General features: G+C 39.9%; 1 protein-coding gene across 2 annotated transcripts in view; it reads left to right on the forward strand.

Annotated features, from left to right (window-relative positions):
- Positions 1 to 16,039, forward strand: part of lypla1 (lysophospholipase 1) — a 93,364-nt gene that overhangs the window by 44,660 nt on the left and 32,665 nt on the right. For both annotated transcript variants that reach the window (XM_043688339.2, XM_087986392.1), the window contains 2 exons: positions 7,544 to 7,591; positions 12,217 to 12,287. In XM_043688339.2, the coding sequence (XP_043544274.1) occupies positions 7,544 to 7,591; positions 12,217 to 12,287 (119 nt within the window). The remainder of the gene's footprint in view (positions 1 to 7,543; positions 7,592 to 12,216; positions 12,288 to 16,039) is intronic.

Raw genomic sequence — 16,039 nt, forward strand, 5'->3', positions numbered from 1 at the left:
CCCTCTCTATTTAATCTTTCCCTAAACTTTGACACCAAATTTTATCCAAATGTATGGTTTCTGAACTCTGGCTCAACAATTTTTAGGGCAGCACGGTGGTTCAGTGGTTGGCACTGCTGCAAGATTCCAACCTTGAGCGACTGTGTGGAGTTTGCACATTCTGTCTGTGTCTGCATGGATTTCCTCCAGGTGCTCCGATTTCCTCCCACAGTCCAAAGCTGTGCAGGTTAGGTCAATTGGCTATGCTAAATTGCCCATAGTGTTCAGCGGTGTGTTGATTAGGTGCAGAAGTCTGGGGTAAATATAGGATTTTATGAGAATGGGTCTGGGTGGGTTACTCTTCAGATGGTTGGTGTGGACCTTTTGGGGCGAAGGGCAAGTTTTCACACTGTAGGGATTCTATGATTTCTCCTTAATTTCAGTGGTGGACTGAATTTGTTGATTTCATTAGGGGTGTCCCTAATTGCAAAAAGTATAACTGAAATTCCTTCATCCCATTTATAGTCTTGGATAGTCTGGACTATAATCTGTCAATATGTCTTTAAAGTTTACCAGCATTCTAATGCAGACTTGGCAGAGAAATAACAGGTGGAGTTCAAGCCAAACAAATGCGAGGTGATGCATTTTAGAAGATAAAATTCAGGTGCAAATTATTATACAGTAAATGGTAGAGCCCTTGGGGGCATTGACATACAGAACAATCTGGGCATACAGTTCCACACTTTCCTGAAAGTGAAAATACAGTGTGATAAGGTGGTCAAGAAGGCACACAGCATGCTTTCCTTCGTCGGCTAGATGATTGAATGTAAAAGTTGGCAAGTTGTGTTACAGTTGTACAGAACTTTTAGTTAGGCCATATTTGGAATATTGTGTGGGGTTCTGGTCACACTACCAGAAGGGTATAGATGCTTTAGAGTGGGTGCAGAGAAAGCTTAATAGAATGTTATGTGGTCTGGAGGGTTTTAGCTATGAGGAGAAGTTGGATATACTTGGTTTCATTGGAAAGACGGAGGCTGAGGGGTGACCTGATCAATGCCATTTGGGAGTAAGGAAAATAAGCTAAAATACAAATGACTGCAGGTCAAAATTGAGAGTCATTGATAGGATGGATAGTCAGAAGCTTTTTCCTCTGGTGGAAGAGTCAACTAAAAGGGCACAGGTTCAAGGTGAAAGCGGAAAAGTTTTGGGAAGAAGTGCAGAGGAAAAGGTTTTTACCCAAAGGCAGGTGGGTGCCTGGACCCCTCTGCCAGTGGAAGTGTTGTAGCAGGCATGTGAGCAACATTTAAGGCACATGAACGGGAGGCAAACAGAGGGGGTAGAAATCACACATTGGCCTAAATAAGGACCAGGAATTGACGGAGGCTTGGTGATCCAAAGGGCCTATTCCCGTGCTGTGCTAAATTGAATTAATGCTCCCTGCAATTTTGAATGGTGTACAATGGATTTGCATTGTCTTATTCCTAAGCTATTCATAACTTGATTGAATAAATTTGATGTAAAATTTGACACTATCTGATTTGTATCTCTGTAGGTAGTATACGATTATTTTTTTAAAAAATTGAGTAGCTCTTCTGCAATCATTTTAGCCTCAGGAAATCTAGTAGACACATCCATTATAGTCAACAAATAATAATTCCCAATTCATGTTTTAGGTCAGTCCTGTGCAATCAATTATGACTCTAGTAAAAGATGTCCTTAAGTGCAGGAATGGGTATTAAAGGTGGTGGTTTTATCACTGCCTGATGTTTTCTAAATAATTGACACGTATGACATGTCTGTTAAAATTCAACCACATTCTTATGCAGTCAAATAAAAAGGTCAAATATGTTTTTGTAGTCTAGCTTATTTTCCTTCCTCCCAAATGCTGACTTATTAGTAATTCATGTGTTACCAACTGCACCTCTGATCCATCGATAATACAACTCGAACTGCCCATTTTTCATCTATCTGAATATGTGATGGTATTTCTTTCCTCATCAAGATATCATTTTCAAGATAACATTCTGGGATACACTCCGATCTTCTTCTTTGTATGCTTTTTGATCCAACAGCTTTAGGCTTTCATTTTTTTTTTTGTTGTAACTCAAATAGTTTCTCTGAAGTAAAAGAAATACACTTTTTCCTCCATCTGTTCTTGTTTTCTTCTCAATTATTTGATTAGACATGGACTGTGATAATTGTACTTCAACTTTGTTATCTTTATTCTTTGATTTCTTCTCTTGCTTTAACCTGTGCCTTTGTCACCTTGTTACCACACAATCAGGCAGAATCCAAGGATATACTTTCTGTAACACCTCAATTGCCTGACTTTTCACTAATTTTTCAACCACAATAGGCATCACTCCCACCTCTGATCCAGCTATATTATTGCAAAGGATAAACTGTATTTCCAGAACTGAGAATTTCTGTATTATTTCTACCACCACTACTTTAGTTTTCATCAGTCTCCAACTTCACTTTACATAATGGAACATTGCTCACTTCACCATGATTTCCACATTACCTCCTTTACTGGCAGTACTCCTTCTGAATTAAATATCTCCTTATCTCTCTCCATCAAAAATTCACTTTCTTCTGTATCTCTTAAAATTGCAATTTCTTTATCTGCTCCTCCTGGAATAAATAAACAAGTAAATCTTGCCCTTTTAAGTAAACTCTTTAAAGAGATCTGGCAGTTTCTTGTCAACCAATACCTGACCAGGTTGACAAACTTTTGCAGCTTTTTAGCTTCCCCTACTACTTCCTTTACCACTTCAGTACTCACTGGCTTATCTTATTTTCCTATATCAGTTTTCCCAGTACTTTGTCTAAACCACCAACGCTGCAACTTCATGTGGCCTACTTTATTATTGTGAAAAGTCCCTAGTGTTTTTACTTGTTTCCCTTCTAGTTTCCTTTTCACCCTGTCGTAAACAATCTTTACTATCTTCACTGAGATCTCCTTTTTCCCTTATCACCTAAGGATTTGTCTTTGCCCCAGTTTTTATGCCCCTTAGTTTGAAATTGATGTCAGAGGCCAAACTTTGATTTATGAGCCAAATCAATCGGCCATTTCCACTGCTAGTCTAGAAGTATTAAGGCTTTGCTCTTCTACATGAGTTCTCACTGCTTCCGGAAGTAAGTTCTTGAACTACTCCAAAATAATCACTTTAAGTGTCCTATGTTTGATATAATTTGAATGTCCGAATTCACCTAGCAAAATTACTTTTGATCCTTTGCAATTTCATATGTTTGATTTGATATATTGTTGCACATACCTAGATACAGTGAAAAGGTTTGTTTTGCGAGCAGTACAAACAGATCATACCATATAAAAGTTCATTAGGGTAGTAGAACAGAGCTAAGCAGACAACATTACAACTGCAGAGAAAGCACACAGTGAGATCAACATTGAATTTAAAATATGAGATTCATTCAGAGGTCTAGTAACATCAGGAAATAAGCTGTTCTTGAGTCTATCTATGCATACGTACAAACTTTTATATCTTCTGCCCAATGGAAGGGGGTATAACTGAAATTAGACCGGGCTCCCTCCTCCGATTCCTAAAACATTGCCAGTAGATTTCTGATACTACCTCATCTGCACTAAAGATGGTGCTTTTCACTTCCTTATACTCCAGATATCTCCTTGTAGTGATGCAAATACCTCACTGGCTCTACCTACCAACTTCCTTTGAATCAACAATACTCATATGGTCACCAGCCACTTCAACTGAACACTGACAGCTCCCAACTCTAGCTTGTTCACCAGTTCTGAAAGCTTTACTCCAATTTATTATAGACTGGACCGGACCAGTTCAAACCCCTCAAAATGTATTCAGAAGATTAGTCCGAGTCTAACCTTTCCTTCCTGACATAAGTGTCAGGGGTGGCCTTGCAGATGCAATTAATTTGGTCAAATTAGTTAACGTTGAGCAAAACACTTTATTTTTGCACTACATTTAAAATACACATGAAATAAAAAGAAAAGAATTGGCTCGAGTGTAACTCTATCCAAATTCTTAAGAAAATATATATATACTAATTACTGTTAATTAACTGTTCCAATATAGTAACATCTCTCAAACACACTCTTGGCAAAAGGCAGATTCAGTAAAATAAATTGTCATATAGGTGATTCTCTATTCCAGGAGAAAGAAAAACACGAAGAGAAAACTGACAGAGAAGCAGGGAAAGATGTACTGTAGCTTCACCCAGCTTCAAGACACCAGCAACCGCTTCTGTTGGAAAACTGAAACTAAAAATTGTGGTTCTGTAGAAGCTTGACTCCACCCATTCAAGCCGCTTCTATTGTTCCGACTATTTTTTTATTTTAATAAACGTGCTTCCAGGCCCTTCAAACTGTTTACTTTAGTACCTCTGAGTAGACTACTCTGCTCCTCTCCCACATTCCCTTGATTCCTTAAAAGGACAAACCTATTGTATCGTCACATAATATATTAACTGTTTAAATAACGCTCTTCTGTTTTTCACACCAAAGTGTATAACTTCACATTTAGTCACTGCCTCTGCTAAATGTTTAGCCACTTATTCAACTTGTTTAACTCCCCTTGAGGCTTCCTTGCATCCGCCTTGACGTTCAATCCTGCCCAGTTTTGTGTTGTGTTACACAGAACAGTACAGGCCCTTCGGCCCACGATGTTGAACCAAGCATTTATCTTGATCTAAGATCAATCTAACCTACACACCACTCGATTTACTGCTGCCCATGTGCTTGTCCACTAGCCGCTTAAATGTCCCTAATGTCTCTGACTCTACTACCATTCCATGCACCCACCACACTCTGAATAGGAGGCCAAGGATATGCAGGTCCTTGGCCGCCTCCATCACCAGACCCTGACCACATGACACCTGGAGGAAGAGCGCCTCATCTTCCGCCTAGGAACCCTCCAACCACACGGGATGAATGTAGATTTCTCTTGCTTCCTCATTTCTCCTCCCCCCACCTTACCTCAGTCCCAACCCCCGGATTCAGCACCACCCTCTTGACCTGCAATCTTCTTCCCGACCTCTCCGCCCCCCCACCCCCTCTCCGGCCTATCACCCTCCCCCTCACCTCCTTCCACCTATCGTATTCCCAGCGCCTCTTCCCCCAAATTCCCTCCCCCCTACCTTTTATCTCAGCCCGCTTGGCACACCAGCCTCATTCCATTTGAACTGAGGTGGACAAAATTTAAAAATCACAACACCAGATTATAGTCCTACACGTCTATTTGGAAGTACAAGCTTTTCAAACACTGCTCCTTCGTCAGGTAGCTAGTGGGGCAGGATCATAGAATACAGAATTTATAGTAAAAGATCAAAGTGTCATTCAAGTGATGAGATGTATTGAGCAAACCTTGATTGCTAGACAGCTTCCAAAATTTTAGACAGATTTTTAAAATTTATATTTTTATATCACAGGGATAAATAATTATTTAATTCATGCACATGTTCTTTAAGTATTAACCGGTGACTATCCACAGTCAGTCAGTTCCTTAATCAGATTTGTCAATTCATGTCTCACCCTCCTAGTTTCCCTCAGTCACTTGACCCCAAGGGACCCTGCAAAACAAGATTGGTAATTAATCCTTTTCTCATTGCAGAGTACTCAGTCTCCAATAGCCTGATTTCTACTTGTTTCTTAAATGTATTAGTTGTCTTTAAAAAAAACTATGGATCGAAACGCAAGTTTAAGTCACCCTTCCTTTGCATCTCTGTTGCTGTTTGGGGGCCTGTGGACAACACCCAGCAACATTTTCTGCCCCTTCATATTTCTTAGCTACCACACATACAAATTCCACGTTTATGATTTTCCAAGCCTATATCCTTCCTGTTAAGTACATAGTTTATTTCTTTACTAACAATGCTATCCCACACCCTTTCCATTTTTGTCTGCCCTTCCTAACTAATGAATGCTCCTGGATGTTCAGTTCCCCTCTTCGGTAACCCTGCAGCTGTAATTGCAACTATATCATAACTGACTATCTATTTGCATTACTAATTCAATTACTTTATTGTGAATGTTCTAAACATTAAGATATGACCCCTTTAGACTTGTCTGTTTAACCTTGTTAGTCATCTTAACTTTATTTTGCACTATGGCTCCATTTGTTTCTTGACCTTGTTCTTCTGCCTTCCACTTTTGCTGCTTGTGTTTCTGTCTCTTGTTTCTCTCTCCTCTGTCTCACTGCTCAGTTTCCCACACCCTTGGTCTTCTAGTTTGTAACCCTGCCCAATAGCATCAAATGCTCCTCCTGAGGACATTGGGTCCAGACGTGCCCTGATGCAATCCCTTCTGCTTAAAATATTAATTCTAAATAGAGGGAGTTTACAAAATACTGCAGTACAAAGGGATCTAGATGTCCTTATTTATGAATCTCAAGATCATCATGCAGATACAAGAAATAATTAGCAGAAGGGATGAATTATAAAAGTAGATAAATCATCTTACGAAGATTTTGATTGCCTTTCTTAAAGGGACTTTCCTGAACTGTTTCTCAGTTCCAGTAAAGGTTCACTATCCTGATTGCTGGGATGAGGGGTTAATTGGCTTGTGCCAAATTCACTAGAATTTAGAAGAAGGAGAAAATATTCTGAAAGGCACTTTGGATTCTCATAGGGAAGTCCAAAGCTGTACTTTATAAAATAAGGTGCTCCTCATTTAAGAGGGAGACAAAGAGGAATGTCTTGTGACAGTATTTGCTGTTTAGAACCATCTTCCCCAATGCACAGTAAAAACTGGGTCATTCAATGCTTTTAAGACTTTTTTTCATTTGTTTAGATTTTTGATTTGTGAGGAAGTACCAAGATATAGTGTATATTGTGCATCTTCAATAGTCCAGCCCTCTTCTGCTTGCTCCTGTATGATAGTTGACCTATTTTCCTAACCAATCTCTTCAGATATTTGCATTCCAAAATTTGTTTAGAATAAACAACTCTTCCCAAGTAGGTAAAAACAATGACTGCAGATGCTGGAAACCAGATTCTGGATTAGTGGTGCTGGAAAAGCACAGCAGTTCAGGCAGCATCCAAGGAGCAGTAAAATCGACGTTTCGGGCAAAAGCCCTTCATCAGGAATGGGATTGCCAATTAACCCTACTCTAAATTAATCTCTTCCCTCATTCGTTCCACCACATAATATTGCAAGAAACTCTCGATTGCATGAACTCATCCTCCAGTTGTCTGATTATTTTGTCTGACTTAGTGAAGGTGAAAGTTTATCACATTTACTGCATTACGTTTGTCACAAACTGCTCTAGTTTTTTTTTATTCGGACTCTGTCCCTCCTTATGGTTACTTTGGAACCATTCGTAGATCATTCCGAGCAGTCTTTCCTGTGTGTTAGCTCTTATCTCATTTCCTGATTCTACTCCTTGCTGTTCCTCTAAGGAATGCAGGTCTACCTATCAAATAAGGGCTTTAGTGGGTCAAGAAAGCTACTTAACGCAACCTTCTAAATAATTAGGACTGTACAGTAAATGTTGTCCTTGCCAGCAATGCATTCATATCCTTTGAACAGATTTTTTTTAAAATTAACATGTGGCTCATGTTTGTGTTTTAGACCTATTGCTCCTGTCACAATGAACTTCAGAATGAATATGTCATCTTGGTAAGTGTTGGATTACAATGGGTGTCATTTGTAATTACCACTGGAGTTTGGCTTGTATGGTGTGTGAAAGTAAGAATCTTTAGTAAAATATTTTGTAATGTTTCTTTAGATTAATTTTAATAATTTTTGGCAGTTCCTGTAATGTTGCAAATAAGTTCTGCCCTTATCTGCCCATTCCTGTTTGTCTGTCAGTTATATTTTTAGTGTTTAGTGTCTTGTTTGACTTTACGCAGCTGCAATCCCTACCATGCAATAATGAGAGGATTCAAATACAGCAGCGGATGTCCTGCTGCAATTGTACATGGCCTTGATGAGACCACACCTAGAATGTTGTCATTTTGGTCTCCTTATTTGAGAGAGTATGTTCTGGCTATGGTGAGAATATAACTAAGGTTTACCGGTTTGATTCCTAGTCTGGCAGAACTGAAGCGTAAAGGGACACCACGTCATTTCGGATGATATTCACTGGCATTTACAGGAGTGGGGAGAGATCTTGTAGAAACCTGTAAGTTCTAAAAGGCTTAGACAAAATAAAGGCAGAAAGGATGATCCCATTTACCCAGAGGTCTAGAACAAGGGAACACAATCTGGGGTTGGCCATTTAGTAATGAGGTGAGAAGAAATTTCTTTACCTAGAGTTGTGAGCCTGTGGACTTCTCTGCCACAAATTTGTTGGAGCTAAAACATTGAATATTTTCAGGGAAGAGTCTGATGTAGTTCTTAGGGCTAAATGGATCAAAGGCTGCAGGGAGAAAGCAGGAACAGAGTATTAAGTAGGATGATCAGCCATGGTCATATTGAATACTGGAGCAGTTTTGACGGGGCCAGATGGGCTGCTAGTGCTCCTATTTTCTACGGATCTATAAAGCAGCTGAAGGCAACCTATAGCAGCACTTGAATAAGTTTTTGCTGTTAAATTGCAAGTAAAATTTGCTGCATATCAGTGTGATACAAAGACTGTTGAACAAAGAAGTTGAATAAGTGCTTCTCCCGATTCTGTTAACACCAACCGTCCCTGAGTATCGGGCTAATATTTAGGAAATTATCTTTGACCAAACCTCCACTGGATCAGCCACTTCAATGCTATGGCAACGTGAACTAGGCAGAGGTATATTGGAAGCACAAGTAGGCCATTTAACACCTCAAACCTGCTCTGCCATTCAGTAAGGCCGTTGCTGATCCATATCATAAATCAGTTTATCCAAGAATCTGTATCGATTTGATACCCACATCTAACAAAAATCTGGTAATTTGTCTTCAAAATTGTTTTGAAATGCACCACCTTTTGTGACAGAAATTCCAGATTTCTACAAGCCTTTGTGTGCAGAAGTATTTCCTATTTTATTCTTAAATTGCTCTATTCTGATTTAAGATTTTATATTTTACTCTACGACCACACACAACAGTTCATGTCTGCAGTGAATGAAATGATGTCAGCCAGGTGGACCTGATTGGGGCTGTTTTACCTGGCCCGTTCAGACAGTCCTGGCTGACCGATATAAAAAGAAGTGTCAGAGGTTCTATTCACTCTGAGAACTGGCTCTGAAATAACTAGGTCAGTGTCACGTGCTACGCACATTTAAATAAAGGGTGACTTGGTAATGGGATATCAGCCTTCGTGTGGTTATTTCAATGTCTATCTAGTCAGTATTTGTTTAAACATTTTAATTACCTTAATCAGACCACTTCTCTGTCTCCTATACTGAAAGGAAGGAGTACAAGCCAAGTTTACCCACTGTGTTCTTTTAATTTAATCCTGTCTGCTCTGCTATCATATGGTTTGTTCTGTGATGATCACCGCCTCCATTCTGCCATTCCTGAGATAAATAATGTGCACTGCATGTGGTTTCTGACAAGGACTTCATTCAATTGAAGTGTAACCTTTGTATTTGGCCCATGTGAGATATAGGCCAGCATTCCATGATTCATTCAAGGTTTTGTTTTGCCTATCTGCTTGATTTTAATGATCCTTTACTTGGATTTCCATGTTTCTTTGCTGGTTCAGAAAATAACTTTCAAATCTGAATGGCATCAAACCTGTTCAATTGAACTCCATCTGACATAGTATTCCTAACTTAATTGAATCTATTGCTTTGTTTCCAGCCATGGATCAGTTTATCATGTTGTCTCCTCTTAAGTCAGAAGTTTGAGTTCAATTCTTCAGAGATTTGAGCATAAAACTGTAGGCTGGCATTACAGTCAGTATGGAGGGAGTACTGCACTGTTGGAGGGCCCATTTTTTTCCCTATGGGTAAGGTTTTAAGCTGACAGCATCCTCATTATGTGGTGAGCATAAAAGATCTTGACTGTACTTCAGATAAGAGCAGGGGTCTATCCTTGCTGTCATAGCCAATATTTATCCTTCAGTCAACATCCATTTTGTTAATGACCAGACAGTTTTTAGTTTCAATCATGTAGCTGTTTATGGCAGCATTTTGTGGGCAAATTGGTTGGTATACAACAGTGACTACACTTGAGAAATATTTTGATTGCAAAGCACTTTGAGATGTTCTGTGATAATGAAATTGCTCAAGAAATGCAAATTCTTTTTTATCCGATATAATCTAAAACAGAAGCTGGAAACCCATTAATAAGTAACTTATGACTGGTGATGCTTTTCCACAATCCCAGGGATAAAGTCAGGACTGTGAAGATACAGGAATGGTAGGGTAGTGGTAATACTGGGTTAATAATGTAGAAGCCCAGACAAATGTTGGAAGACATGAGTTTATATCCCAAAACACTAATTAATGAAATTTAAATCCATAAAGCTGGAATATAAAAATACTTTGTATGGTGAGTATAAAGCTAAATTCTCATCTTGGTTCACTGTCCCTTTTAGGAAAAGAAATCTGCTGCTTTTACCCTGTTTGGCCTAATGGAACAAAGTGGAAGACAATAGCATAGTGGCAATGTAATTGGACCAGTAATCTAGAATTCTTACTAAAGAATGAATGTTGGGGGGGGGGGGCATCCCACCACAGCAGCTGGTAGAATGTAAATTGATTTAGTAAAATCTGGAATGTCAACCTCATTCTAGTATCACTGACCATGAATTTATCATTATATCTAGTTCACTAAGGCCTGTCAGGTAAGGGTGGCAGATATTATGGAGGTCAACATGAGAAATTAACATGGTCTTTAGGTAAACAGAACGATAATATTGTATTTCACACTCTATACGGAGTGGAAATTTTAATGTACCAAAGTTAAAGCTCACTGTCTGCTGAGATACAGAACAACTTCAAGTTTATACAGATTCCAGTATGACCACAACAATTCCATATTTCAATATCCATATGTCACCACATTATCTTTGTTTCTCACACACTTCGTAGGCATTGTCAATTCTCTTCCAAGGCCTCTGATAGTGTAGCTTCTACTTAGTAAACATTCTGAATGCCTGGTTTACTAGTTTTCACATGACTTTTTTTAGCTTTGCTTATTATTGATTTTATATGGCTAAAGTTTAACACACTTAACTCTTTCAACTGACTTCCTTTCACTTCAATTGACAAAACTCTAGCCAGAGAGACAATAGCCAACCTCCTGGACAAGCAGAGCAGACAACACGACAGGGAACCTATCAACAAGGACTACATACCCAAACTACTAGACATGTGCTTGACGACACTAAAAGGATATGAACAGATCGATGGAACATCTATGAGCTAACCCATCTCTGGGCTCATAGCAGAAGCAATGATGCAAAGCTTGGGACAAACAGCCTTCCCACAAATCCAACCTAAATTCTGATCGGATACATGGACGACACTACTTATTATTAAGAGAACAGAAATCGAGAACGCACACAGATATATCGTAGGATCATGTGGGAAGCAAGAGAGGAAATTGCCACCGTGGGCGGCACGGTGGCCCAGTGGTTAGCACTGCAGCCTCGCAGCGCCAGAGACCCGGGTTCAATTCCCGACTCAGGCGACTGACTGTGTGGAGTTTGCACGCTCTCCCCATGTCTGCGTGGGTTTCCTCCGGGTGCTCCAGTTTCCTCCCACAGTCCTAAAGATGTGCAGGTCAGGTGAATTGGCCATACTAAATTGCCCGTAGTGTTAGGTAAGGGGTAAATGTAGGGGTATGGGTGGGTTGCGCTTCGGCGGGTCGGTGTGGACTTGTTGGGCCGAAGGGCCTGTTTCCACACTGTAATGTAATCTAATCTAAACCCAATACACTGGCGACTACAACAAACAACTGGAACTTGCGACCGGAAGTAGCAGGAACGGAACCAAATAAATTCCAGAAGACAGTACAGCAATGTTTCACAGAAGGCTCCAAAGCACTAGCAAGGAATGTAACATGTGAAAATCAACTTGCCAGCTCGCGAACATACCCACAACTACGTCAACTGGCACCCGAACTACAAAACTTAATGCAAACCTTGAACTAACTTCCTTCCACACAACTTCCCCTCCCCCCCCCCCCCTCCAAAAATACGCGCGCACTCACACACAACCCCACCAAGTCCACTTGAGAATACAAAGTAATAATCAGAATGTGCAACTTCTCAAAAGAAGAGAGAAACATAATTGTCTCCCCAAATTGAGAGAACTGAAATTGAATCAAAAACGAGTTATTTTCAAATTTGTCAATAAAACATTCCTTTTTTGTAGGTTTGATATCATTGGGCTTTCTGTGGATTCTGTGGAAGATGAAGGTGGAATAAAAAATGCAGCAGAAAGTGGTAAGTGTGTACAGCCTCTTATGTCTAACTTTAATTAAGTGAAAAATTGATGTTGATAAAATAATTTATACCCATGTTGAGAATTTCTAGAGCTAGACTAAATTGGAACTTCTGTTTCATCCATTAACTGTTTCTGAAAATTTAGAACTGGCTAACATTAAAAAATTATATTGCTCATCTGCCATCTGTTAAGTCATCAGTGTTCTTACTTATATTACTGTTATTGCACATTTTCTGGCGCACCCACAGATTTTTTCCTCTTTGCCAATCTTTAATATTTCATGTTGTCTTTAAAAAAAGAAAATGGCCATGAAATGAAATAAATTTTTAAGGTCCAAATGTGTTATCATGAAATAATTAACTTGCAACTCTTTAGATTAACAGGGTTGTAGTAAGATATTGCTACCCAAGTTATTTGTTTAATAAACAGTGTTACGTTGGCAAGGCATTGTACCTTAGCTTACCTCACTGTTTACCAGCATAAGGAGTATTGTAGATTGTGGGATGTAGAAAGCCCCTTTATCTCTTGAAAAATCACATTTTTACTTATTTTCAGTGTGTAATTTTAATGCCCCCAAATAAATGGCCAAGATATAGTGTATACTTGCATTAGTTGTCAACTTCAATTCTTCACTTCATAGGTTGGTAATTACTTATTAGTTTAGAATCCCTACAGTGTGGAAACAAGCCCTTCGGCCCAACAATCCACACCGACCCTCCGAAGACCCAGACCCATTTCCCTCTGACTACTGCGCCTAACACTATGGCCAATTCACCTGACCTGCACATCTTAGGACTGTAGGAGGAAACCGGAGCACCTGGAGGAAACCCACACAGGCAAGGGGAGAATGTGCAAACTCCACACAGACAGTCGCCCGAGGCTAGAATCTAACCTGGGACCTTGGTGCTGTGAGGCAGCAGTGCTAGCCACTGTGCCACCCAATTTTTTTCTTTTGGTAACCCACCCTATATTTACCCCTAACTAACGCACCTAACACATTGAGTTATACTTGTAAAACTGGTGCAAGGGATCAAGCAGACGATGTGAGCTATGTTGCAAAATTACATGGGAATCTTTAAAATTCTCTGCAGAATAGACACTACTTAATGAAGAATAAAATGACGAACACCAACGCACATGCTGGTTGATGACCTTATTTATACTCTGTAGACAGGTGTACCTTGTTTTTGGAGAAACTTTCAAGGCTTAAAGGGCAATTTACATGTCGACATTGTAATTGTCAGTCTTTTATGGAGACAGTTATTTAATGAAGGTTTTCTTTTAAGATATTTTAAAGATGATGATTGTCAACATCTAGTGTGTAAGAAATCTTTTTCTCTAATCTGCCAAGGTGTCTCTGCAGTTTTCTGTACATTTAGTACTCTGCATGGTATCAACTTGACACTTCAGCATTAAAGCTGAAAATGTGTTGCTGGAAAAGCGCAGCAGGTCAGGCAGCATCCAAGGAGCAGGAGAATCGATGTTTCGGGCATAAGCCCTTCTTCAGGCAGGGCTTCTTCAGCATTAAAATCAGGATAGAATTAATCCCCTGTTACCTTTCATTTTAATATCATATATGAGCATGGGGGTCAGGATCTATGAGCATATTGCCTGAAAATTCCTAAGCTCCATTAGCATAGTCATCTTTTCAATGATTGCTTTTTTTTGTCATTGCCTGTTGAGCTTAAAAGTCAAACTGTTTTGGTTGACTGTTATTACTATTAAGATTATTTTAGTACCACACCCACCAGAATCCATATCTGCTTTTTTGGATAAGTTTAGTGTTGTATAACATTCAGCATCTTGTGTGAACCTAAATTTTCCCCTTGTACCTGTTAACCTCTTGCAGCTTCAATTACTCCAGGACAGTGTGTTAACTTTGCCTTTTTGCAAAGTTCATCATCTATCTCTGTTCGTACCTAGCCCCTCTACCTCAAGGACTTACCTTCGTGATTTGAACCTGCTTGTTCTGCTATTGTTTCCTTATTGTTTTTTTTTAGCCTGGACTCCTGTCCAATGCTTTCTCTTGCATTTCTATTCAGTTTGAAGATATTCTGCTTTGCTCTCTGCAGCTCTGATTCAAGACCACTGCTGTCTTATATGCTTCCAGACTTTTTAAAACTACTTTATTCCTTCCTCTGCATATACCACCATCTCCACTTGTAATGTACTCTGGGAAATTTTTAAAAAATAAATTGAGCCCTGTAGAATACACATTGCTTCTAATGTTTGATTACTTGGTTGGCATTATGGGGAAAATAAAACCATGCAGTCACTTGTCATTTTGAGGTTCTGTGTCAATGGGTTCCTGGAATACACTGCAACTTTTTTTTAAAAATGCATTATTAACATCTTTCTAAATAATACATCCATAATGCGTAGATAATGTCATTTTGAAATGCCCATCTTTATTCTGTGTACTAAACAAAAAGGTATTTGTTAAAAGCCATTTTAGACCACTTAAGTTAATTGCTCTTCAAAAAAACTACTTGCTGTGGATGTCTTCAGTTTGTTTTGCTAATCTGGGTGAAGGTGCTATTTAATTTTGGCTCAGTGTTGGTACTCTTGCCTCTTGAGTCAGAAGTTTCAAATTTAGCTTACGACTTGAGCATAAAATCCAGTCTGACACTCCAGTGCATGGCGTTGAAATTCTGCACTTCTGAGGTGCCATTATTTCAAATGGGATATTAAATTGAGGTTCCATCTGTCCTCTTAGATGTGCATTACATGGAGCATTCCATGAAACACTTTCAGAAAACTGTGGAGAATAAATAGTGTTGGAGAGGAGGCCCATGACTGACTAGGAGTGAGTGGTGATCAAGACCAAGCAAAGAAATTGAAGGGTGGATGCATTGGGGGCTGAATATTGTCATCAAAGGCAGAAGTCGGAAGCGTGAACCTGTGTCGAGTTCCTGCCTCTAACCTACCATGAAGCATTTTTTTCGTGTGGCTTATTGACCTGAGAGACAGGTATAGAGATGGGATACCAGGGAAACTGATCACATTCTGGGCAAATGTTTGCTGATTGTGAAGACCCTAAATTATCAAATCTTCTAACTGACCAGGGCAAATGGAGAGTTAAGGTCTGGAACAAGAGTCATAGTCTTAGAGTGGTACAGCTTGTCAAACCAGTCTGCACTGAACATGCATCACTGAACCAGTCTGCACTGAACATGCATCACTGAACCAGTCTGCACTGAACATGCATCACTGAACCAGTCTGCACTGAACATGCATCACTGAACCAGTCTGCACTGAACATGCATCACTGAACCAGTCTGCACTGAACATGCATCACTGAACCAGTCTGCACTGAACATGCATCACTGAGCCAGTCTGCACTGAACATGCATCACTGAGCCAGTCTGCACTGAACATGCATCACTGAGCCAGTCTGCACTGAACATGCATCCCTGAGCCAGTCTGCACTGAACATGCATCCCTGAGCCAGTCTGCACTGAACATGCATCCCTGAGCCAGTCTGCACTGAACATGCATCCCTGAGCCAGTCTGCACTGAACATGCATCCCTGAGCCAGTCTGCACTGAACATGCATCCCTGAGCCAGTCTGCACTGAACATGCATCCCTGAGCCAGTCTGCACTGAACATGCATCCCTGAGCCAGTCTGCACTGAACATGCATCCCTGAGCCAGTCTGCACTGAACATGCATCCCTGAGCCAGTCTGCACTGAACATGCATCCCTGAGCCAGTCTGCACTGAACATGCATCCCTGAGCCAGTCTGCACTGA

Source organism: Chiloscyllium plagiosum, unplaced genomic scaffold, assembly GCF_037043375.1.
Source record: "Chiloscyllium plagiosum isolate Xiang-an unplaced genomic scaffold, Cpla_swu_hap1 HiC_scaffold_4, whole genome shotgun sequence".
Taxonomy (NCBI): domain Eukaryota; kingdom Metazoa; phylum Chordata; class Chondrichthyes; order Orectolobiformes; family Hemiscylliidae; genus Chiloscyllium; species Chiloscyllium plagiosum.